Raw genomic sequence first — 26,231 nt, forward strand, 5'->3', positions numbered from 1 at the left:
ATATTCAAATTAAAAGGGTAATAGTGTTCTAATATATGGGTGTCTGTCAAGTGTTTTCTTACATTTAATTCATGTTATCAATAATCTGAAAAATATAACAACTCTTCTATGATTCATCACAAGTATAGTAGAGTGATTAAAAGTGCCATGTTTAAGCTCTGGCTCCTCCGCTTACAAGCTGTGCCACAGTTTCTTTATCTGTAAAGATAATAATAGCTATCTTTACAGGTTACTGTGAGCATTAAATGAATTAATAGCTATAAAGAGTATAGGGTAGAACTTGTATATTACAAGTGCTCGGTATTAGCTTCTAGTATTATTTTTTTAGTCACCATCATTGTTTTCCAATATTTTTTCATTTGTACTATAGATTCCACTGTATATTTTTTCAGACCTGGGAAAGACAGAATTTGGCCCACAATTGGAGCCTGATACATATGGATTGACATCTCCAACTGGAAACATGAAGAAAAGTCCAACAAGATTTTTAAGCAATTAACACCAGGAAAATCACAAACATGTAGTGCTTTTGTCTAGAAAATAAAGAAATAGCTTAGGAAAGGAGTGCTAGGTGGGTGTGGGAAGATTTAGGAAGATTTTTGTATAATAACTGGGTCAATGAAATATGACTGAATGTTGTAGGTAAAGGAAGGAAGAGCTTATTACTCTGAGACCAATCTTGTGTTTGGGAAAATGAAGAGGTCGTCCTTTTTGGCAGAGTTCCCCTCACCTTTCTTCCACCCTTGAGCCACCAAAGTTTTATAGACTAATGTAGACAATGACATATGGTGAATATTGAACAGCTGTTGTTGAATATTGAAGTGATAATCCATGCAGAGTTGCTTAAGGATTTAGAACTTGGCCTCTTTGTTCATGAGAGATATTGGTTAGTAGCTTTCATATAACGTCTTTGCTTGATATTAACATCAAGGTAATGGTAGCCTCACAGAATGAGTTGGGAAATATTCCCTCCTCTAAATTTTCTGAAGGAATTTCTGTAGAACTGGTATTATTTCTTCCTTTAATGTTTGGTAGAATTCATCAGGAAATCAGCTGGGTCTAGAGTTTTCTTTCTGGGAAAGTTTTTAACTTTCAATACAAATTGATTAAAAAACAAACTATAGGGCTGTTAGATTATCTCTTTCTTCCTATATAAGCTTTGGTAATTTGTGGCTTTCAAATTCGTATCCATTTCATCAGAGCTGTGTTCATCTAAAATTTTATCCACTGCTGAAGCAAGATTCTTCTTCCTATTCTAATGGATGCCCCTGAATTTTGAAGTTTTTCACTCTGGGTATTGGGAATAGGAACTTTATTCCCAACCTTGTGTAAACTTTGGACACTGTGCTCTTTCCCCTTTGGGGCAGTTCTGTCCCAGGTCTTGGGTAGTTTCCTCACATGCATGTGATCATCAGCAATTAATTAAATACCTGAGGGTATCCTTTGCAGATCTCAGAATGATTTCTGTATACCTCTCTTCTCTCCAATTCTCTGACCTAGTGTCTGCCTTGGTTTCCCTGGGCCTCCAGCTTCATGTCCTCAGGCTGGAATATCCCTGGGCTCTGCCTGTGTTCCCCTTCCTGCACCAGAACCTGGAAACTTTCTCCAGACAGTAAGATGGAGAAATGGCAGGAGTCACCCACCTGTTTTCCACCTCTCAAGGGTCACTGTTCTCTGTTGCCTGATGTCTAATCTCTTGAATGCCATTGTTTCATGTTTTGTCTATTTTAGAAATTTTTTTTCAGGAGGAATTGTAAGTTTGTTCCCTTTTGCTCCATTTTGTCCAGATATAGAAGTCTGATCCTTGGGGATTAGATATATTGCTGTCATGCTCAAAGAGTTTTATTATATATTATACAGCTCTAGATTCTTGAGCTTCTCTGTTTTTGTGGATACAGAAACAACAGCCCAGTTAAAAGAACTGAAAGTATTAGAAATTTTTGAAAGAATGAAATTCTATTCGCAGAAGGTTTAATGTACATATATTTCTTCATAACTGTCTTTAAATTATGTACCAATAGAATTGAGGTGCCCCAGGCAGGCTGGGGAAAACGTTTTCTCAAATCTTTGCCAGTAAAAGATTTCACTTATTACAAGTCTATATTAATTTATTGTTCAAAAAATGGCTGATTTACAAGCAGGTTTGATCCTTGTCTCTTTAATTTCTTTGCAGTGCCAGATGAAAGCAAAGTCCATTCATTGGCTGGACACAAATCGGGTAAGAAATTCCTTGTAACTGACTTTATATTCTCCTTCCTGGAAATCTCTGGCTGTGTTTGAGTAGCAGATGGAACCTGTTGCCATCCACTCATCACTGAAAGACTTGCTAATTAATACATGAGATGTCTCTGACTTCCACAAAGGTAAATTATTGCTTGGCCATGTGTATAGTGGCATAATGTATGCTGACTCAAATGTTTGAGAAGGAGGAAGAAAGGTTTCCAAAAAAATAATTATAAAACCCCAAATCTTTAACCTGTATGCCAGCTGAACACTTAGAATAGCAAAAAAATTACAAAGAAAACCCAAGAAAGTTTGAGATTATTTTCCATGATGACTCTCACATTAAAGTGGCAGGACAAAGAATTCCAGAATAAGAAAAATGTAGCCATTTCTTCCTTCTCAAAAAAAAATCATTTTTTTGCCTGTCATCAAAGGGGATTGGGCCTGAGATGACTGTATTCTCTTTCTTTCTTTTTTTTTTTATTTTTTATTTTTTATTTTATTTTTGCGGTATGTGGGCCTCTCACTGTTGTGGCCTCTCCCGTTGCGGAGCACAGGCTCCGGACGCGCAGGCTCAGTGGCCATGGCTCACGGGCCCAGCTGCTTCGCGGCATGTGGGATCTTCCCGGACTGGGGCACGAACCCGTGTCCCCTGCATCGGTAGGCGGACTCTCAACCACTGCGCCACCAGGGAAGCCCTGTATTCTCTTTCTTTAGACTCATGAATGAGCTCCCTGGAGGTGCCCTAGGAAGTCCACAAGGACTTTGAGGGTCTCCAGGCTCTTTCTCTGTTTCGTGTGAGATACCTTCAGGTCTAAAATCCAAGCTTTTCCTTCAGTGCCAAATGACCTACCTTCTATTCCTTTGCCCTTTCTTCAGCATCATTTATTCACATTAGTTGAAAACACTTAAAGCTACTAAGCTAGTAAATACAGCAGTAATCCTTTTCTTGTAAGAGTGCATTATTTGGGGGGAAACTATCCATTTTACTCTTAGAAATGCCACTCCAAACAACAGGAGGGTTATGATTTGTTGGCATCCCTTCGTTTCTGAAACAAAGAAGTCGTTCCCATCACCAAGCATCTCCTGTGTTTATGGGCCAATTATGTTCTCAGCAGTAAGTGGCCTTGATGCCTCATTACGTCCATCATGTTCCAGGGCAAGATTACGATTTTTTTTCCTTTTCTTCTTTCTCCAGATTCACTAGTGATAACAGCAGGGAAGGTCTGGTTCACAACTCTTAGATGTTTTCTTTTCTGCCCCTCCTAATAAAGAGCCTAAGAGGTTAGATCACTGTAAAAGAAAAGATTTCTGAGGGAGTGATAAATTGCCACATGCTGCTTGTTCCCATGCCTGGTACTTCTTGTCCTTAGCTCTCTTGCACATATTAATACTTGAAGATAAAAACCTATTTACATACTGGGATGGGCTTCAAGGTAAGAAGTAGAAGCATTTTTTTAAGAATGTGTATCAATTTGGTTTTTGAAAACAAATAATAAACTTTCTGGCTTTTTCCAGGAAATCAAATCTTACTCTAATCTTACTTCATTTCCAAACAAACTACTGTTAGCCAGTAACTAAAAATTATTGTCACTCTTTTTAAAGGCAAACATTATCTTGGTATATTGCTATAATATTTGAGGTAAATTTTAATGATATATTTTTATGTAGTGTGAAATAAAGATATTAGTAAAGAAGTACTCTAAACATAAAAATTGAAATAATCTTCCAAATTAAAAAAAAATGTTAAAAATGACACAATTTTAAAGCTGTCAGTCAGGTTAACTGTAAGGTTCACATGGCAGAGTTATTTTAGCTGGTAATAGAAATAATACTAATGGTCTTCATATCCCATGAATCAAACTGTTGAAATACATCAGGAGTTTTAAATAAGATTTTTGTTACTAATGAACTATTATTACAATATTCACTATTCTTATATTTTAAGTACTTTTATATCCTATCGCAACATCATCAAATTTTTCATTGGCTCTCTGTGGAACCAGGGTAAATGCTGAAAACAACCAGAAAGTTGATAACTTTGGAGCCAAAGTGGCATACGATAAAACACAGTGAAGAGGGCTAACCAGTCACCTCAAATTGTGAGCTCTAGACTTAAATTAAATGAGAGCACTCTATAAAACGTTAGAGACAGTACTGAGAAAATAAAAAGCAGAATGATAGAAAAAGATGCTATTAAGGTCTTGAATTATAATGCTCCTCAAGAAACCACCCCTCCCATGAAGTGCAACTCCCTGTGTGGGCTACACTTGGGTAGAGCATTTTCCCATTAGGCTTTGGTGGTGACGACAGTGAAAGAGAATTAAGGATCCTTTTGATTCTGGCAACCTGTTTCTGTCATTTTTAACATTCACCTAATATAGAACTATAGTCTCCATCTGCTACAGTCTAGACCACTAAGCAAGTGCCAGTTTGGATTGTAATGTGCAACGTGCCCTGATCATTCATACTTATCTCACCAATGTCAGCTTCTTCTTTTTTTTTTTTGTTTTGTTTTTTTGTTTTTTTGTTTTTTTGTTTTATAAAACTTTACTCAGTTATGCATATACATGTCTATAGGGTCATGATGTACAATGTATTTTTTTTCTTTTTTTTATTTTTTAATTAGTTTCAGCTTTATAACAAAGTGAATCAGTCATACATCTGTTCCCACATCCCTTCCCTCATGCATCTCCCTCCCTCCCACCCTCCCCATCCCACCCCTCCAGGCGGTCACAAAGCACCGAGCTGATCTCCCTGTGCTCTGCGGCTGCTTCCCACTATCTATCTACCTTACGTTTGGTAGTGTATATATGTCCATGCCTCTCTTTCGCTTTGTCACAGCTTACCCTTCCCCCTCCCCATATCCTCAAGTCCATTCTCAAGTAGGTCTGTGTCTTTATTCCCGTTTTGCCCCTAGGTCCTTCATGACTTTTTTTTTTTTTTAAATTCCGTATATATGTGTTAGCATACGGTATTTGTCTTTCTCTTTCTGACTAACTTCACTCTGTATGACAGACTCTAGGTCTATCCACCTCATTACAAATAGCTCAGTTTCGTTTCTTTTTATGGCTGAGTAATATTCCATTGTATATATGTGCCACATCTTCTTTATCCATTCATCCGATGATGGACACTTAGGTTGTTTCCAGCTCCGGGCTATTGTGAATAGAGCTGCAATGAACATTTTGGTACATGTCTCTTTTTGAATTATGGTTTTCTCAGGGTATATGCCCAGTAGTGGGATTGCTGGGTCATATGGTAGTTCTATTTTTAGTTTTTTAAGGAACCTCCATACCGTTCTCCATAGTGGCTGTACCAATTCACATTCCCACCAGCAGTGCAAGAGGGTTCCCTTTTTTCCACACCCTCTCCAGCATTTATTGTTTCTAGATTTCTTGATGATGGCCATTCTGACTGGTGTGAGATGATATCTCATTGTAGTTTTGATTTGCATTTCTCTAATGATTAATGATGTTGAGCATTCTTTCATGTGTTTGTTGGCAGTCTGTATATCTTCTTTGGAGAAATGCCTATTTAAGTCTTCTGCCCATTTTTGGATTGGGTTGTTTGTTTTTTTGCTATTGAGCTGCATGAGCTGTTTATAAATTTTGGAGATTAATCCTTTGTCAGTTGCTTCATTTGCAAATATTTTCTCCCATTCTGAGGGGTGTCTTTTGGTCTTGTTTATGGTTTCCTTTGCTGTGCAAAAGCTTTGAAGTTTCATTAGGTCCCATTTGTTTATCTTTGTTTTTATTTCCATTTCTCTAGGAGGTGGGTCCAAAAGGATCTTGCTGTGATTTATGTCATAGAGTGTTTTACCTATGTTTTCCTCTAAGAGTTTGATAGTTTCTGGCCTTACATTTAAGTCTTTAATCCATTTTGAGCTTATTTTTGTGTATGGTGTTAGGGAATGATCTAATCTCAAACTTTTACATGTCCCTGTCCAGTTTTCCCAGCACCACTTATTGAAGAGGCTGTCCTTTCTCCACTGTACATTCCTGCCTCCTTTATCAAAGATAAGTTGGCCATATGTGCGTGGGTTTATCTCTGGGCTTTCTATCCTGATCCACTGATCTATCTTTCTGTTTTTATGCCAGTACCACACTGTCTTGATTACTGTAGCTTTGTAGTATAGTCTGAAGTCAGGGAGCCTGATTCCTCCAGCTCCGTTTTTCGTTCTCAAGATTGCTTTGGCTATTCGGGGTCTTTTGTTTTTCCAAACAAATTTTGAAATTTTTTGTTCTAGTTCTGTGAAAAATGCCAGTGGTAGTTTGATAGGGATTGCATTGAATCTGTAGATTGCTTTGGGTAGTAGAGTCATTTTCACAATATTGATTCTTCCAATCCAGGAGCATGGTATATCTCTCCATCTATTTGTATCATCTTTAATTTCTTTCATCAGTGTCTTAAAATTTTCTGCATACAGGTCTTTTGTCTCCTTAGGTAGGTTTATTCCTAGATATTTTATTCTTTTTGTTGCAATGGTAAATGGGAGTGTTTTCTTGATTTCATTTTCAGATTTTTCATCATTAGTGTACAGGAATGCCAGAGATTTCTGTACATTAATTTTGTATCCTGCTACTTTACCAAATTCATTGATTAGCTCTAGTAGTTTTTCGGTAGCATCTTTAGGATTCTCTATGTATAGTATCATGTCATCTGCAAACAGTGACAGCTTTACTTCTTCTTTTCCAATTTGGATTCCTTTTATTTCCTTTTCTTCTCTGATTGCTGTGGCTAAAACTTCCAAAACTAGGTTGAATAAGAGTGGTGAGAGTGGGCAGCCTTGTCTTGTTCCTGATCTTAGTGGAAATGGTTTCAGTTTTTCACCATTGAGGACAATGTTGGCTGTGGGTTTGTCATATATGGCCTTTATGATGTTGAGGAAAGTTCCCTCTATGCCTACTTTCTGCAGGGTTTTTATCATAAATGGGTGTTGAATTTTGTCGAAAGCTTTCTCTGCATCTATTGAGATGATCATATGGTTTTTCTCCTTCAACTTGTTAATATGGTGAATCACATTGATTGATTTGCGTATATTGAAGAATCCTTGCATTCCTGGAATAAACCCCACTTGATCATGGTGTATGATCCTTTTAATGTGCTGTTGGATTCTGTTTGCTAGTATTTTGTTGAGGATTTTTGCATCTATGTTCATCAGTGATATTGGCCTGTAGTTTTCTTTCTTTGTGACATCCTTGCCTGGTTTTGGTATCAAGGTGATGGTGGCCTCGTATAATGACTTTGGGAGTGTTCCTTCCTCTGATATTGTTTGGAAGAGTTTGAGAAGGATGGGTGTTAGCTCTTCTCTAAATGTTTGATAGAATTCGCCTGTGAAGCCATCTGGTCCTGGGCTTTTGTTTGATGGAAGATTTTTAATCACAGTTTCAATTTCAGTGCTTGTGATTGGTCTGTTCATATTTTCTATTTCTTCCTGAGTCAGTCTTGGCAGGTTGTGCATTTCTAAGAATTTGTCCATCTCTTCCAGGTTGTCCATTTTATGGGCATAGATTTGCTTGTAGTAATCTCTCATGATCTTTTGTATTTCTGCAGTGTCAGTTGTTACTTCTCCTTTTTCATTTCTAATTCTATTGATTTGAGTCTTCTCCCTTCTTTTCTTGATGAGTCTGGCTAATGGTTTATCAATTTTGTTTATCTTCTCAAAGAACCAGCTTTTAGTTTTATTGATCTTTGCTATCGTTTCCTTCATTTCTTTTTCATTTATTTCTGATCTGATTTTTATGATTTCTTTCCTTCTGCTAACTTTGGGGTGTTTTTGTTCTTCTTTCTCTAATTGCTTTAGGTGCAAGGTTAGGTTGTTTATTCGAGATGTTTCCTGTTTCTTAAGGTGGGATTGTATTGCTATAAACTTCCCTCTTAGAACTGCTTTTGCTGCATCCCATAGGTTTTGGGTCGTCGTGTCTCCATTGTCATTTGTTTCTAGGTATTTTTTAATTTCCTCTTTGATTTCTTCAGTGATCACTTCGTTATTAAGTAGTGTATTGTTTAGCCTCCATGTGTTTGTATTTTTTACAGCTCTTTTCCTGTAATTGATATCTAGTCTCATAGCATTGTGGTCAGAAAAGACACTTGATACAATTTCAATTTTCTTAAATTTACCAAGGCTTGATTTGTGACCCAAGATATGATCTATACTGGAGAATGTTCCATGAGCACTTGAGAAAAATGTGTATTCTGTTGTTTTTGGATGGAATGTCCTATAAATATCAATTAAGTCCATCTTGTTTAATGTATCATTTAAAGCTTGTGTTTCCTTATTTATTTTCATTTTGGAAGATCTGTCCATTGGTGAAAGTGGGGTGTTAAAGTCCCCTACTATGATTGTGTTACTGTCGATTTCTCCTTTTATGTCTGTTAGTATTTGCCTTATGTATTGAGGTGCTCCTATGTTGGGTGCATAAATATTTACAATTGTTATATCTTCTTCTTGGATCGATCCCTTGATCATTATGTAGTGTCCTTCTTTGTCTCTTCTAGTAGTCTTTATTTTAAAGTCTATTTTGTCTGATATGAGAATTGCTACTCCAGCTTTCTTTTGGTTTCCATTTGCATGGAATATCTTTTTCCATCCCCTTACTTTCAGTCTGTATGTGTCTCTAGGTCTGAAGTGGGTCTCTTATAGACAGCATGTATATGGGTCTTGTTTTTGTATCCATTCAGCCAATCTGTGTCTTTTGGTGGGAGCATTTAGTCCATTTACATTTAAGGTAATTATCGATATGTATGTTCCTCTTCCCATTTTCTTAATTGTTTTGGGTTCGTTATTGTAGGTCTTTTCCTTCTGTTGTGTTTCTTGCCTAGAGAAGTTCCTTTAGCATTTGTTGTAAAGCTGGTTTGGTGGTGCTGAACTCTCTCAGCTTTTGCTTGTCTGTAAACGTTTTAATTTCTCCATCAAATCTGAATGAGATCCTTGCTGGGTAGAGTAATCTTGGTTGCAGGTTTTTCTCCTTCATCACTTTAATTATGTCCTGCCACTCCCTTCTGGCTTGTAGAGTTTCTGCTGAGAGATCAGCTGTTATCCTGATGGGGATTCCCTTGTGTGTTATTTGTTGTTTTTCCCTTGCTGCTTTTAATATGATTTCTTTGTGTTTAATTTTTGACAGTTTGATTAATATGTGTCTTGGCGTATTTCTCCTTGGATTTATTCTGTATGGGACTCTCTGTGCTTCCTGGACTTGATTAACTATTTCCTTTCCCATATTAGGGAAGTTTTCAACTATAATCTCTTCAAATATTTTCTCAGTCCCTTTCTTTTTCTCTTCTTCTTCTGGAACCCCTATAATTTGCATGTTGGTGCGTTTAATGTTGTCCCAGAGGTCTCTGAGACTGTCCTCTGTTCTTTTCATTCTTTTTTCTTTATTTTGCTCTGCAGCAGTTATTTCCACTATTTTATCTTCCACCTCACTTATCCGTTCTTCTGACTCAGTTATTCTGCTATTGATCCCATCTAGAGTATTTTTTATTTCATGTATTGTGTTTTTAATCGATGCTTGATTCATCTTTAGTTCTTCTAGGTCCTTGTTAACTGTTTCTTGCATTTTGTCTATTCTATTTCCAAGATTTTGGATCTGGGAAATAGAATCTTGGATCATCTTTACCATCATTATTCTGAATTCTTTTTCAGGTAGACTGCCTATTACGTCTTCATTTGTTAGGTCTGGTGGGTTTTTATCTTGCTCCTTCTCCTGCTGTGTGTTTTTCTGTCTTCTCATTTTGCTTATGTTACTGTGTTTGGGATCTCCTTTTTGCAGGCTGCAGGTTCGTAGTTCCCGTTGTTTTTGGTGTCTGTCCCCAGTGGCTAAGGTTGGTTTAGTGGGTTGTGTAGGCTTCCTGGTGGAAGGTACTAGTGCCTGTGTTCTGGTGAATGAGGCTGGATCTTGTCTTTCTGGTGGGCAAGTCCACGTCTGGTGGTGTGTTTTGGGGTGTCTGCGGACTTTTTATGATTTTAGGCCACCTCTCTGCTAATGGGTGGCGTTGTGTTCCTGTCTTGCTAGTTGTTTGGCATAGGGTGTCCAGCACTGTAGCTTGCTGGTCGTTGAGTGAAGCTGGGTGCTGGTGTTGAGATGGAGATCTCTGGAAGATTTTCGCCGTTTGATATTATGTGGAGCTGGGAGGTCTCTTGTGGACCAGTGTCCTGAAGTTGTCTCTCCCACCTCAGAGGCACAGCACTGACTCCTGGCTCCTCAATTTGGGATGATGTGTTGTCTATTCATGTATTCCACAGATGCAGGGTACATCAAGTTGATTGTGGAGCTTTAATCCGCTGCTTCTGAGGCTGCTGGGAGAGGTTTCCCTTTCTCTTCTTTGTTCTCACAGCTCCTGGGTCTCAGCTTTGGATTTGGCCCCGCCTCTGCGTGTAGGTCGCCGCAGGGCGTCTGTTCTTCGCTCAGACAGGACAGGGTTAAAGGAGCAGCCTCTTCGGGGACTCTGGCTCACTCAGGCCGGGCGGGAGGGAGGGGCACGGAGTGCGGGGCGAGCCTGCAGCGGCAGAGTTCGGCGTGACGTTGCACCAGCCCGAGGCGTGCCGTGCGTTCTCCCAGGGAAGCCGCCCCTGGATCCCGGGACCCCGGCAGTGGCGAGCTGCACAGGCTCCCGGAAGGGCGGTGTGGACAGTGACCTGCGCTCGCACACAGGCTTCTTGGCGGCGGCAGCAGCAGCCCCAGCGTCCCACGCCCGTCACTGGGCTCCGCGCTTTCAGTCGTGACTCGTGCCCGTCTGTGGAGCCCCTTTAAGCAGCGCTCTTAATCCCCTCTCCTCGCGCACCAGGAAACCAAGAGGGAGGAAAAAGTCTCTTGCCTCTTCGGCAGCTCCAGAGTTTTCCCGGACTCCCTGCCGGCTAGCTGTGGCACATTAGCCCCCTTCAGGCTGAGTTCTCGCCGCCAGCCCCAGTCCTTTCCCTGCGCTCTGACCGAAGCCCGAGCCTCAGCTTCCAGCGCCGCCCGCCCTGGCGGGCGAGCAGACAAGCCTCTCAGGCGGGTGAGTGCCGCTCGGCACCGATCCTCTGTGCGGGAATCTCTCCGCTTTGCCCTACCCAGGTATGTGGGGAGTTTCTTGCCTTTTGGGAGGTCTGGGGTCTTCTGCCAGCGTTCAGTAGGTGTTCTGTAGGAGTTGTTCGACGTGTAGCTGTATTTCTGGTGTATCCGTGGGGAGGAAGGTGATCTCCGCGTCTTACTCTTCCGCCATCTTACCCGGAAGTTCAGCTTCTTTTTGTTTCACCTTTCTCTTCCCCAAATCCTTTCTGCAGAATTTTCAGGTGAAAAAGTGATATCTCTTTTGCTAAGAAGAAAGAATATCTCCCTCTGTCTCTTTTTAATTATAGAAATGTGGCCCTCTTTCCCACTATCCAAGACCATCAGGAAGTTAAATTAAATTTTATGTGCTGACCTAAATCTATCATCCATCCTCTAATTTAGGATGATATTCAACATTTTAATAAATTCATCTGAGTTAAAATTTCTTCTGAGTCAGCTACTTAGTGTGTAGAGAGCCATTTCATGCCAAGTTCCATCTGTTGGTCTGGCTTGGGTACTTCCCAAATTTGTGACAATATTTTTGGCACTGTTTCCTTGGCTTATTCTTTAAATGGTTGATTCCTCAGAGCTCATATCAAATCAAAGTCTTAGGTAAGATAAATCTTTATAACATTTTTGGCCCAAAATGTAGTATTCCCTCACCTCTCCTGGAATCAATCCCAGTATTCTTGAGATTTCTCTAATAATCTACCTCAGGGGCTACGCCTGGCAGTGCATTGCATCTCATACCTTGGCAAGGAAAATGGCAGGCTGGTACTCCTGTTTATAATCTTATGGGGTCCTCTTCCACATATAAGAGGTATTAATGTTTATGGGATGGTGAGACCTACCATAGAGAAGTTAGGAGCAAAATGCTTTTTGTTTGGTTCTTTTAAAAAAAAAATCATAAGTTTCAGAGAGCCTTGAAAAACCAAAAAGCTGTCTTTCACCTTTTCCCCTAACTATCTCACTAATTGAATTCTGACAAAACTCAAATCCTAGCAATGCACAGGGGAAATAACTTCAGCAAAATGTATATTTTATGCAATAAAACCATTTTTTTAATGACAAATATTCTGAGGAAACATTAGAATCCAAAGAAAAATGACATCAGATTTGTCATAGCCTTTTTTTTTTTACATTATGCTTTAATTTTAGCTATACACAGACTCATAAAGTATGTCTGAGAAGGAGTCCTTTTTTTTCCCTATGTACTGAACTGACACTTAAACCAATATTTTAATGCTCCTCAGCATTCAGACAGAAAGGACTTATAAATTTTACTTTTTTAAAATGTGCCTTCATATTTTTTTGTTTTGATTTACTGCTTAGAATGGTTTTAGTATGTATTGACTGTCTACAGGGATCTTTGCTGACCCAGCTCTTTAAGATGATGCAGTACTGAAGAGAGCTGATGAGTCCTTCTTTATGAGCTCTGACATATTAATTAGCAAAATGGACTAAAAAGCTTTCCTATTTCTATTTAAATTTCTTATAGTCTCAAACACCTGTCTATATAACTGTAAAACAGGCAAGTCTGTAAAAGTAATGGTAGGCACTAAGTCCAGACCTTTTCTGAGATGAGTTTATCAATTAATGAGCAAGTATTCATTAACAATCTAGGGGGACATCTCTCCAGCTGAGGTGCCTTGCAGCCACTAAGTACAGTTGGTATCTCAACACATTTTGCTAATGAAGAAGCTGAAGCTCAAGGCATAAGTCCTTATTCTCCCAGTTGGTAACTCTTAGGGTTAGGATAGAAACCCAGATGCGGTGTGGCAGAGCCCATGAATTTGGACACTTTATATTCCACCAGCATGTGCCTAACACCTCACAATCTCAGGAACTGAGAAGAATATAGGAGTAAGACACAGTCTAGTTGGAAGGCATGACACACATATCAAGATATTCTATAAATCATTACTTACCTTTTATAACCTCAGCTAGCTAAACCAGGAACACAGCAGGTGTAATTTCTCTATGGTAATTCAGTGAGCAGGAGAAGAACATCAAATTTGATCATTTGTGCCTTTGTTTCTCTGCATGCATGTGCACGTGAATGTGTGGGCCAAGAGATGTATGAGAAAAAATATGCATATGAGGTACACATATTGTGCATAAGTTATAGGAAATGTGCATGTGATACGTGTCTTACAGTAAAGGCTGAGAGCTTAATATGCAAGTTGCTAACTTGAGAGAACATACATTCTGCTTTAAATGCATTGTGTGTAGGGACTTCCCTGGCAGTCCAGTGGTTAAGACTCTGCGCTCCTAATGCCGGGGGCACAGGTTCAATCCCTGGTCGGGGAACAAGATCCTGCATGCTATACGGCGCGGCCAAATAAATAAATAAATAGATGCATTGTGTGTAAACTTCAAATCTAGAATGTTCGAATGTAGCTGAAGAAATTGCTGAATCTTTGCAAAAGAAAAGATAAAACATAAGGTGATTGGATAGTCACTTTAAGAGTAATGGGTTGTTAAATGACATTTCAAATTTTGTTGAGTCTTAGTGTTCCATACTTTTATAGAATATCTAAGTTAAAATATGCATTTAAATTTTGGAGCACCAACCATTATCACTTTTCATATCTGAGTCTTCTAATTGAATTACTGTTTTTTTATGACTTTTCATTGTTATTGTTGATGAGGAACTAAAATCATAAAGTAAGTGGGTAGTGGATTTGAACTCTGTTTCTTTCCTCATCAGTTGGTTAAGGTAATACTGTACGGTCATCTATTTGGACAAACATTTTTATTGGGTATTTTCTAAGCTTCTGTCATGTGTTATGTTGGATAACTATAGCTTTAGACACACAAAAAAGTAAACATTTCCCACATGCTTCAGCCTTGGTTTACATTTCCATGGGATTCAGGATGTTTTCATTAGAAAATAATTAATGATACATCTAGGATTCTTTCTATAGAAACTTGATTATGAAGCAATCTTAGTGTCTCCTATATTGCAAAATGTTAGTGATTATGCTATCCTCTAAATTTCAAAGAATCAAATCAAATTAGAAAGAAATATATCGTGAGATAAGGTTATTTACTATTCAAATATGGTGTAGGTGTGTGCATTTCTAAATTTCATGAGTAAATAGATACTACAGTTTTTTATAAATCAACTTTCAAAATTATTTCTGTTCCACTCGTGTTTATTAAATACCCACTCTGTAACAGGTATTAAGTTTTAAGCGCTGGAGATACAAAGTGACATGTGTCAGAAAGGAAGTGCTTCCATAGCAGCATCTGAAAGATAAATTGAAGTTTGAGGAATAGAAAAGGTCACTGAGCTAACACTTTCCAGGCACATGGAAAGTTGTGAAAACATGAAACTTCATGGTGTGTTCCAGAAACTGTAAGCAATTCGACATGGCAGGAGTGCAAAGGGGAGAGTGACATGCGAGGAGATTAAGCAAGAAGGCCTAGATTAGATCATGGGGAGCGCCTACCAAATGAAAGAATGTGAATTTTGTCCTACAGGCTCAGAGAATCTAAACAGATTAAAGGAGGGGAATGGTCAGTTTTATAGTCTAGTGATATCACTCTGGTTGTTGTGGGGACTCGAAAGGATTTTTTTTTTTAAGGCAAGAATAGTTAAAAGACCACTGCAATAGTCCAGATAAGAGATGATGTGGGCATAAATTTAAGTGATTAAATTAAGGAAAGAAAAGTATGAAATATTTAGAGAATAAAGCCTTGAATTCTGTTGTTTGTTTTTTAATCAAACTTAGTGGGTAAGTGAGAGAGAAGATCCAATTTGATTATCAGTGTATCAGTCAACTCTTGCTATAACCATGCTACGTAATAAAACCAACAGTTAACATTTATTTCTTGATCATGTATCTTCAGGTGGGCTGGGACTTGCCAATCTCAGAAGTGTTTGGCCAGGCTTGGCTCTAACCTCTAGTTCAAGTCCAGGTTTTCTGCCTGTGTCTCTTATCCTCCTTGGGCCAATGGTTTCCTGAGGCAAGTACCTTTACCTTTGATAACAACAGTGATAAGATGAAAATAGAGTAGACAGAGAGGGAACCCATAAGCTATGTGGCAGTGTTCATGTATTAATGATGTGAGAGTGAAGGTGATAGAAGGAATGATAAGAGGAGTAGAAGGAAGTGTGGCAGGATAGCTTGAGCTCTGAAAGAGTCAGGATTTTATATAAGGGTAGAGAAGCAATGTACCTGAACATGAAAATGCGAAATAAGGAGATAGCTGAGCCCCCTCCCAACCCTGACTTGCATGATGTGCGTGGGAAAGAAAACCTTCAAATAAAAGGGCTGCAGGAGAAGCAGAATTCTTGGTGGAGAGCTAGATTTCAATGAAGGCTAAAAGGAAGGGGAATTTTCAGAGAAGGGGTTGGAAGTGAACAGCATTTTGTCAACCATGGGAGGATAGTGGAGATTCGAGAAGGCAAGGTGGAAGAGCCTGGGCTGGAGGGCAGAGTGGGATGGTGAGTCACAGGGAGATGGACAGAGTGGTGTAAGGCTACAGCACAGGAAGGAGTAGATGACCAAAGGGCTCACATCTTGGGAAATGACTAAGGGTGTCAGGAGCGATGCACCTAGTCTGTTTAGATGGCTTTGCAGTTGCCAAGAGAATCAATTCTTACTCTTTGGTAAATAGAAAAAAGGCTTGAGCCAGTTATGACTCAGTGGTGACCTTGAAGAATTATTTTTTTGTAAAGAGATCCTATCTCTGAAGGATGAGGAGATGAAGATTTTCCAGGAGGAAACGGTCCCAAGGTTACAAGTTTTGAGAAGATGCTTACATTGTACTGGGTTTGGAAACCGAGAAATGGCCATGGGTCATCATTTCTGCTGGACAGGAAACAGGAGAGCAGGATCAAAATGAAGTGGCTTGAGGAGGAACGGGAGGTGGAAACAAGGATAGATGATCTTTCCAGAAGCTTAATATTAAGAGAAAAAAGAGAGATGTATCTAGGGAAGAGAAGTTGTCTTTTGTTGGTGGTGGTATTCTATTTCATGTGAATGAGAAACTCTGGACCAAGTTTGTTGACTGAGAAGAAAGAGACATTTGTAAGAGAATGAAGAACGAGGAAAGAGGAAATTTTTAAAGGGATAGGATTAAGAGTATAGTTTTATAGCAGTTGGCCTTGAAGAGGATGAGCTAAGATGGAAGGGAAAGTGGCAGGGCTGCACGTAGTACAGACAAATTTGTAGGTAGAGGGAGTAAGAAATTAAGGATGCTAATGGTCTCAATTTTCTTGATGATGTCAAAGTCTGTATATAATGGCATTGTAGGGTTGGTCAATAGGCTGGTCAAGAAAATAAGAAACACTATAGATAATAGGAAGCCCATGTTGGGATGTGTTTAAGTCATTGAAGCAAAATTGGATGGGAAACTACGAAACAATATATGTACACCTGCACATGCACATATTCACTGCATTCAAGGGTTGAGTTGCAAATGAGCTACAATTTTCCCCTGAACAAAATGTTCTTATCTTTTGCAGTTATATTTTCAATTCTCTATATATGGTGAAATTATAGAAAGTTAGGACTAAGTGGATAGTTATATATGTCTAATACAACCAACTTACTTTAAAGAGTAGATTGATACCTAGAAAGGGAAAATCACCCCCCACCAAAGGCCCAGCTGGTCAGACCTGTTGACTTCTACTTCAGCAACCTCTTGCTTTGTGAATTCAAACATCATTGCTACCAGTTTTGCCTGATTTAGTAACCTAAACTATCATTAAAATGCTCAAAATTTCCCCAAACCCAGCATGGATAACAGAAAGAATAATTTAGCACAGCTCTGGTCTTTTGTCTTTTCAGCTTCTCTCATTGAAACCCACCAGAATTGAGTAAGCTTCTATATATAAAAAGTATGTACTTTGTTCAAAGTTTATTACAGACTTTGTCACAAAGTCTGTACCTGTTTATGGTTGCTATTCATTATTGTTTATATTTTTATTATGGTGTTTATTCATTTTTCCCCTAAATATAAATGTACAGGACAAATTATTCTATTCTGAGCTCCAATAGACATTTGTTGATATGGTGTATTCGGTATATACTTTTCCCCTATGCCCTTATATATTGATATTGATATTACAAATTTCCCAGCAATGAAAGTTTTTATTATCCTGTCTCATAATTCAGAACTCAACAGCTTATCTTTGGAGATAAAATTTACTGTGCTTAAGTGTACATTGATTTAGAAAATGTATAGTTTCTAAAGTTTTAACTGTTTGAACAAATTAAAAATAATTTTATACAGAGACGAGCCTATTTCTATATATGTCAAATTCTTCAAATGTGGCTGAACTCTCTGAAACTTCACCATCCATGGGGAATATGTGTCTTGTACATTTGGAAAACAGTGGTTTGGAACTGACAATTCTAATAGTGTTTCTAAATGCCAGAGTGAACATCTACAGTGAAAAATATTATTAAATGACTACATGATGGTTGATAAATACAAAGTGAATGTTTGACATTAAAACTTTACTGTAGGCTGAGCTATCTGTACTCAGCTTTGGACTAGCTGTGCAACTGGAGAGGGACAACAGTAGGAGCCACAGAAAACAGCGAGTGACTTAAAAATTACACAGAAACGCCATCATCAGTCAGTATTATTGTATGGACTTGAATGTATCATGGGTAAAAACAAATCACATTCTCAAAAACATAATAACTATAAATGTTAAGCTGTGAGCACCAATTCTGTCCTCTTTCCTTTATATTTAGCTTTAGGATCTCCTAAGTAAACTTCTTGCAATGAAACTATTTCAGTAAAATTGTTGGACTCTACACCTACTAGCTTTTTTTTTTTTTTTTAATTTATTTTTGGCTGCGTTAGGTCTTCATTGCTATGCACGGGCTTTCTCTAGTTGTGGCGAGCGGGGGCTACTCTTCGTTGCGGTGCGCGGGCTTCTCATTGCGGTGGCTTCTCTTTTTGCGGAGCAAGGGCTCTAGGTGCGTGGGTTCAGTAGTTGTGGATCATGGGCTTAGTTGCTCTGCAGCATGTGGGATCTTCCTGGACCAGGGCTCGAACCCATGTCTCCAGCATTGGCAGGCAGATTCTTAACCACTGCACCACCAGGGAAGCCCCCTACTAGCTTTAAATGATGGCAGCCCTTTATCAAGAGTAGATTTGGCAGGGGCTACAAAGCTTTTCAGTTCCTATGTAATTATTTTAGAAAGGTTTACATTGACACCTGGAATTTTAAATCACTCTTCTAAGGAACGTATTTTATGTGTAAATGTGTTGTGGAGAGAAAAAACGAAGACACTGTGATTCCAATGACCCAGAGAGGTTATAGCTCCCTGCTTGTAGGACCTTTTATTTTAAACTTCTATGGATAATCTAGTCGCCAGTGTTAAGTGATTGGCTGTTTAGACATTCCAGCAGTGTTTTACTTCTGAACTTTTCTCACCAAAATATTAGCCGACATATGATATTGGAAGGACAAGTTTAAAACCCAGCCTGAGACACCTGAAGATCAGCTTTTACCCAGCCTGAGACACCTGAAGATCAGCTTTTACATAATAAATGCCCAATCTGTGTTGAATAACATAAAATATGTCAAAGCCTAAAATTTGTTAGTTTAATATCTGATAAAGGTATAACAATGCCAACTAATGGTGAGAAATATTTTAGAATATATTGATTTTGATAGTGTCGGTGTGACTTTACACAAGTTGTGTGTGTGTACACACATATGAGTTCCATAAGTGAATGCTGGGTTGAGGGGGAGGGAAGCATTAAAAGACTAGTATATTTCAAGAAGGGTTTTGCCTACTTAAAAAAATTCTCATTTATTCCTGTATTTAGGCTCTATCGACAGGGATAAATTTCAGTGCATTTAACAAGTCATACCATGCCCTCTATCACCCTGTCTTGACCTGCCCTTGCAGCCTGTCTCATGCCACTGTCACCCTCCACCCCACCCCATCCCCGCCTCGTCACACTTGTTCCCAATTCACAGAGCTACTCACCACTGCTGTCTGACCATATCTTATTCTTTCATGCCTCAGAGCCCCAGTGGAACTCGTTGAAGGCCCACCTCCCTGAGAAACCCTCCCCAGCTTCCTCAGACCAAGGTCTCCTCTGGTATCTAGGCTTGTTTAACTTCAGGTGTCTCCAGGCTCTGGTTTTATACTTTTTAACTTCTCTCACCCTTTCCTGCCCTAGCTCACACTTCTGCTCTAGAGCCGGTTAGCCCCCAAGGACCTGCACAGGCTGCTTCTCAAATCCCCTTTGATCAATAGTCATGACTCCCTTAGACCATTAATAATCCCAAGGCCTACCTTTTCCTCATATAGGCAGGAGAACTCTGTTATCTACTGATTGAAAGGGCAGGAACCAGTGTTAACTCTTTTATGAAACCAGTATTTATTGAATGCTTACTGTGTGCCAGACACTGTGCCAGGTACCACAAATACAGGGTTGTGTAGACTGTGGATTCTGCCCCTAAGATACTCACAGTTCAGTAGCAACAGTAGAAATGCAAACACTGAAACTACCATGTGCTTATACATAAATGCAAATACATAGAAAAAGTAACAGTGGTTACCTTTACTTAGAGGAAGAAGGTGAGGCTGGGGGGTCAAGGGGGACTTCTGCTTTATCTGTAGTATTTGAATTTTTACGTTGAGACTATATTTATGTGCAGTTTGAGTAATGAAAAACTTTATGGGTTTAAAAAAGTAAAAACTTTTCAAACGTACTAAAATTTCACATGCTGAATCTAATCATTGAAATGTTGTACACATGAGATGATTTAGCGTGGGGACTGGCACAGAATATGCACAGAAGAACCACAGGAAAAGGGATAGTTTCTGGGAAGGAGATGAGAGGCTGAATCCTAGAGTCACGCTGGGAACCTATTTGGGGCCCAAAAGTATTTCGGGAGGAAGGGAATAGAGAGAGGCTTAACCATGAGATACCTCATTTATGGGTTGCTGGAAAATGTGCCAATGAAAAACATATTTGGGGAATGTTAAACTCCCCTGTCAATTTTTGGTATCCTAGAGGGCAGGAACTTAGTCTTTGAAATTTATTCAGTAAGGCACCCACTTCATGCTTTTTAGAGGTTCATGGTGCCCAACTGTGTCCAATAAAAGCAGAATTATAATGAGGGCTTGTGATGAATATGTAAAAGTTAAAGAGAAAACTTAAAGCAACCTAGATTACTTCTTCTTGCTAAAATAAGCAAATGCAAATTCATTAACACTCTGTTGATAATTAGAAACCACACACATACACACACACACACAAACAAAACCACTTACAAATTCCACCCCATCAAAATAGAACAAAGCTGTTGAAAGTAACCTTTTGAATAAAAACCCTTTTATTAACTAATCCTTTTTTTTGTAAATGTAAAGGCATGCGCCTTTTCAACCAGGAAAACAACAACTGCAGAGAAAGAGGGAGAAAAAAAGCAGATAGTTTTGTAAAGTATCATGATATTGCCATCAGGGAGTTGTCAGAGGTATTTAGAAATGTTGGTGTCAAACTGGTGATGGAGGCTTTTTACTTGTTATACTCAGAGAAAATGTTACTATCGGTTAGTCTAGTGACCTAGCAGCTGATGAACTATTTTAAGTGATTTATATGGACAAACACTTCTTATTTTTCAAAAGTATGCATCTATATTAATGTGTATTAGTAAAGTACTATTTTTCTATTTATAATAGGGCTACATTTTTAAAAATAAAATATTAGTGGAAAAAGTATGAGATTTTAAATAATATTAGGAAATAACAGTGTAAAATGATTTGTGAACATGGCAAAATATCCTGAAGTCATATGACACAGTTTGCTGAGGTCTGGGAAACAGTGATGAATTCTGTAAGTTTCCATCAGCATGTCCATAGTTTCCATCATCGTGCTTTTTTGCAAAGCTCAGAAAATCTTGGTTTGAGAAAAGTACGTCCACCCTGAGGCCTTGGGCTATATAATATTCACTCTCTGGGCCCCATTTCCTGTCCATGGACCGATGTCTTCAATTCTGGTTGAACACTGGCTCCTTCAGCAAAGAAGTGTCCAAATCTTCAACTGTTTCTTACTATGAACTTCTCTCCATCAAGTTTAACTTGAGTTATATTTTGAAGTACATTCCTCTAACAGTCCACCTTCATCAGAGAAGGAAACATAACAGATACAGTGGTGCCCTTCTGTGTGAGCCTGGAAAAGCAGTCTCTTACAAATGCAGAGTCAGCCTTCACTTTTCACCTTTCTTTACCTACCCCATTAATCCAGTAGGAAATCAGGTTTGTCCCACAGGCACACAACCAAAGCTTTCCTTCCTACCCTTGCCCATGCCACCATCACCACATGCCTTCAGTAGCCTCCTAACTTCCATACTCTCTGCCGTTCCGTTCTCCTCACAAGAGCCAAAGGCATCTCTGGCAAACATGACACAAATCATGTCCTCAAAGGCTTATAATCCTCCGATGGCTTCCCACCATTCATAGAAAATAATCCACATTTCTGACCACAACCCCCAAGGCCAGCCTCATCTCCCTGCTTGCCTTGCTGACTTTGTCCCCACTGCTGGGGGGACAAGTGTCCTGGGCCAGGACACTTGTCCCAGGTTGCCTGCTTTCTGTGTTCAGCAGGCCAACTTGTTCTCTTCTGGGGCCCTTTGCACATGCCTTCCCTCTGCTCAGAATGATCTCCCTCCCCTTCACGTGGCTGATTCCTTCTGATTCAGTTCTTAGCTCAAGTGTTCTTTCTTCAGATATACCTTCCCTGACCACCCCATCTAAAAGAGGCAAAATAAGTCAGTTTCTGTCACTTAGTCTGTTCACTTCCCAATAGCACTTATCACAGTCTGTGGTGTGTGTGTGTGTACATGTGTGTGTTTAACGCACTGTCTCCTCACCTACAGAACGTGAGCTGCACACGGGCAGAGACCTTGGGCCTCAGTGCAGGAGCAGTATCTAGCACAGAGTAGGCATCATTTGCTCAATATTTGCTAAGTCTTTTTCTTGTATGTCTTTTTGCATATTTTTACTTTCAAACTCCCCATGTCTTTATGTTTTATATGTGTGTCTTGTCTTAAATTTTTTTGTTTTTGTGTTCAGTCTGACAATCTGAATTGTAACTGGGAATTTGGCACATTTGCACATATTGAGATTACTAGCATATTTAGATTTATGTTTATCATATTATTTTATACATGAGTCACTTCTTGTCCTCTTAGAATGAATTCCTGTTTCATTTTGGGTTTTTTTGTTTTTTTGTTTTTTTTTATTTTTGGCTGTGTGGGGTCTTTGTTGCTGCACCCGGGTTTTCTCTGGTTACAGCAAGCGGGGGCTACTCTTCATTGCAGTGTGCAGGCTTCTCATTGCGGTGGCTTCTCTTGTGGAGCACGGGCTCTAGGCACAGGGACTTCAGTAGTTGTGGCACGCGGGCTCAGTAGTTGTGGCTCACGGGCTCTAGAGCACAGATTCAGTAGTTGTGGTGCATGAGCTTAGTTGCTCCGTGGCATGTGAGATCTTCCCAGACCAGGGCTCGAACCCGGGTCCCCTGCATTGGCAGGCAGAAGGCCTTGGAAGAAATAGCTGTGTGCCTTAATGTGCCTTAATGTGCCTTAACTACTGCGCCACCAGGGAAGCCCTTCATTTTGTTTTTAAACCCACTTTTTTCTTATATTAATTTGAAAATTATACACTTCACTCTTATCATGCACACTTAATAAAATCTAAAATTAGTTCATACTTAATCCTTTTCCCAAACAATATAAGGAACTTAGAATACTTTTGCTCTCCTTACCCCCTCCCAATTTCTATACTGTGTTCCATTTTTTTCTTTCTTATTTTTTGCTTCACATATTATATACTAATTTTAATGTTTTCTGTATCTATTATTTTTTCAAACTCACCCGTATATTTACCAATTTCTTTTCTTACCATTCTTTCTTATACTTCAGATCTTCCTTCTGGGATCATTTTCCTACTTTCTTAAGTATGCTCTTCAGACATTCCTTTAATGATGGTCTATTGATTATACTCTGTTGTTCTGACATCTTGTTCTGACAGCTAGTTTTGTTGAGTATACAGTGTTATGCTGGCAGCACATTGAAGGTGTTTTTTCTACTGTCTTCTGGCTTCTACGGTGAAAAGTCAGCCATTGGCTTAATTGGCCTCTCTGTATCAGTGATCAGTCTTTTCTCTGGACACTTTTAAATTCTCTTTGTCTTTGATGTTTACTTTCACTACCATCTAGGTCTTGCTGTAGGTTTCTTTATATTATCTTTCTTTGTATATAATGTGTCTCCTACGGCTGTATATTAATGTTTTCCATCACTTCTGGGAAATTATAAATTATAAATGTTAATGTAATATATAAATATATAAATGTTAATGTGCCTCTTCCCCAGTGGAACTCTTATTAGATGTATGTTAGACCTTACTCTTCAGCCATGTCTCCTAGACACTCTTTCATACTTTTCTGTCGCCTTGATTCTATATTTCATTCTGAGTAATTTCTCCAGGTCTATCTTCTAATTCCAATTTGGTATCTACATATCTTTCGTGTTTCTGCTGATTCTCATCCACAGTGACTTTTTCTTGGGATTTGGTAATATCTCTTTAGGATGTCATACTTGGTTGAATTTAATGTGTGAGCATTTGGGGGAGCCTGATTTGCATGTGCTTTTCTCCACAGAAGATTTAGATTTGCTGCTTCTGGGGTACAAGCAGAGTACTACTAACCTGGAACCACTTTCATATAATTTCTTGGCTGACAGCTTAATTAATGGAGAGAAAAATAAACTTGATTTAATACCTCCAAGAGGACAGTTGTCCTGTGGTTGAAAATTCTCAAAGAGACATGAAGATTGTCTTTTTGTGGGTTTTGTTTTGTTTTCATTATTATTTTTCCTTTCTAGAACCAGAGTAAAGAGAGATTTTCTTGAACTCGCTTTGCTGAGGAAAGTGTATTTGATCGTTGAGGTTTCTTAGCCTACCCTTCTACTAAGGTTGTAGGTCCTTTTGAGGGTTGCTTTGCTTCAGGATTTCCCTTAATTTCCTATGAGCTAAGCAGTACATTTAAATGTATATTTGTTTTAATTTATCCAGGATCTATTTGTATTTTATTATCGGGAGTTTGAGAATTAATACATAGCTGGAAGCAGAAGTCTCTAGTCTAATAATTGCTGAATGAATGAATGGATGAAAGAATGAATGATTATCCTTCATAAATGACTGAGTTCAAATAAACCACTGGGCTCAATGCAGATTAAAGCACATGTTAACCCAGACATGGTTTTATCTCACTGAGTCTGGATTACTTTTGACAAAATACTCTTTAGAAGTATATGGAAAGCCACATGACATAGGAACAAAGTTGGGAATGATGTCCATAATATGCTGAGAAAGTTTGAAATGGAAAATTCCCTTCATAAGAAACCACATAGTAAAAAGTTCTGGTTATATTTGTAGTTTCAGGCTATGATTTATTACACTGTCTAGAGATTATTATAATGATTCATTGTTATAGGAAGAAATAAAATAGGGTTTACAAAGGAGCTTTTATCAGATTATGATTTGCCTTGTCATGAAGTAGGGAAGAAGAGGCTTATCTGGCTATTTGTTGTCACTGCCTATGTGGGCCATGGATCAGATACTGATTAGAATTTTTTTCTGGACTCCTAGAACACCCTCCAGAGTGAATTCCTTGTCATGACCACACCCAAAGAGTAGTTTATGAGAAGGCTGTTTGATAGATCCTTTAGGTACTAAAACAAATCAAAACCAGTCCTGTTCATTCCAACGAAAGCTGTCCTTCCATACATTCTCCTTTTTGCATCAAATGCTCTTTGGTTTTTCTCTGAAGTCCAGAAATTCTGATACTTTTATAGAATTTTTGTGCAACTTCTCATTTATGCAAGACATGTTACCATAGAATAGGTGCTGAGATTGGGTAAAGGAACAACATGAGAATTTGGATGATGTCAGCTTATAGTCCTATAACTGAAGAGCTTATCTTTGCTGTTAGAGTCTACTAGGATTAAGGAAACCCCATTAGTTCTCTGGAATGAAAATACTAGCTTGGTAAGCATTAGTAAAATAGATGGTGTGCTTGTTGCCTGTTGTGGATGAAGAAATCAGTAGACTTTTGTTTTTCTTCTTTCTCTGTGCCGTTTCATCCTTTGTTTCTATGAATTAGAATTTCTGGGTATGGCATCCAGGGCTGACACTGCACACACAATACCCTTGGCTCCAAAGAGGTCGTGAATTTGGATCATTTCCCAGATTATACATCTGCCCCTGTAGCTTGCATTTCAGAGCATATGGCTGTGGCAGAGGGGGCATATTAGAAATTGTCCCTGCATTGCTTCTGAAGTGTAAGAAAGAGGAAGCACCTTTTCATCCGGTCATGAAGTTGTTACTTGAGTGTTAAAATGTTATGGGTAAAACTGTTTTCTTGTGAATTCCCTTCAGTAAGTTAAAATGCATTCAGTGTTGCTGTCACAGAATTCATACAAAGTACTATATGGTAGAAACACACAACACAAAAAACCCTGAATTTTGTTAAGGAATTCGTATGTCATTTGAAATGTGTACAGCAATGCCTACAAGAAGGAACAACTTGAAATGGTCCATTTATTGCTTTACATTGTATTCATTTCTCAAGTGCTAACAAATATATTTCTTAAAATATTTATGTCTACATGCAAGTATTCATTGGAGTAGTATGTTTATTTCCAGGGATATCAGCCATTAGGGCTTCTTTTGAAATTGTGAAAATTTAAGATTCTGCAACCTAGGTATAGAATGCTACCTAAAGGCGATTTAGGGCTAATTTGAGGCCCAAGGTAACCGGTGAGTTGCTGTGAGGATAATGCTTTGTGGATCTGGGGAAAGAAATAACAAAAGTAAGAAGGTAAAGAGGTGAATGTTAGCGGAGATGTATCATTCTCTCTCCTCAGCTAATCAGTCACTTGTGTTCTGAATATATCCCCAGCTATTTCTTCTAAGGCCTTCTCCA

The 26,231-nt window shown here is 38.8% G+C and overlaps 1 protein-coding gene across 2 annotated transcripts in view; it reads left to right on the plus strand.

Annotated features, from left to right (window-relative positions):
• PARD3B (par-3 family cell polarity regulator beta) overlaps window positions 1-26,231 on the plus strand; it is a 1,049,764-nt gene that overhangs the window by 643,856 nt on the left and 379,677 nt on the right. For both annotated transcript variants that reach the window (XM_081242115.1, XM_081242116.1), the window contains exon 16: window positions 2,174-2,218. In XM_081242115.1, coding sequence (XP_081098241.1) covers window positions 2,174-2,218 — 45 coding nt within the window. The remainder of the gene's footprint in view (window positions 1-2,173; window positions 2,219-26,231) is intronic.

Source organism: Mesoplodon bidens (assembly GCF_964165515.1).
Source record: "Mesoplodon bidens genome assembly, chromosome: 8".
In the NCBI taxonomy this organism is placed as follows: domain Eukaryota; kingdom Metazoa; phylum Chordata; class Mammalia; order Artiodactyla; family Ziphiidae; genus Mesoplodon; species Mesoplodon bidens.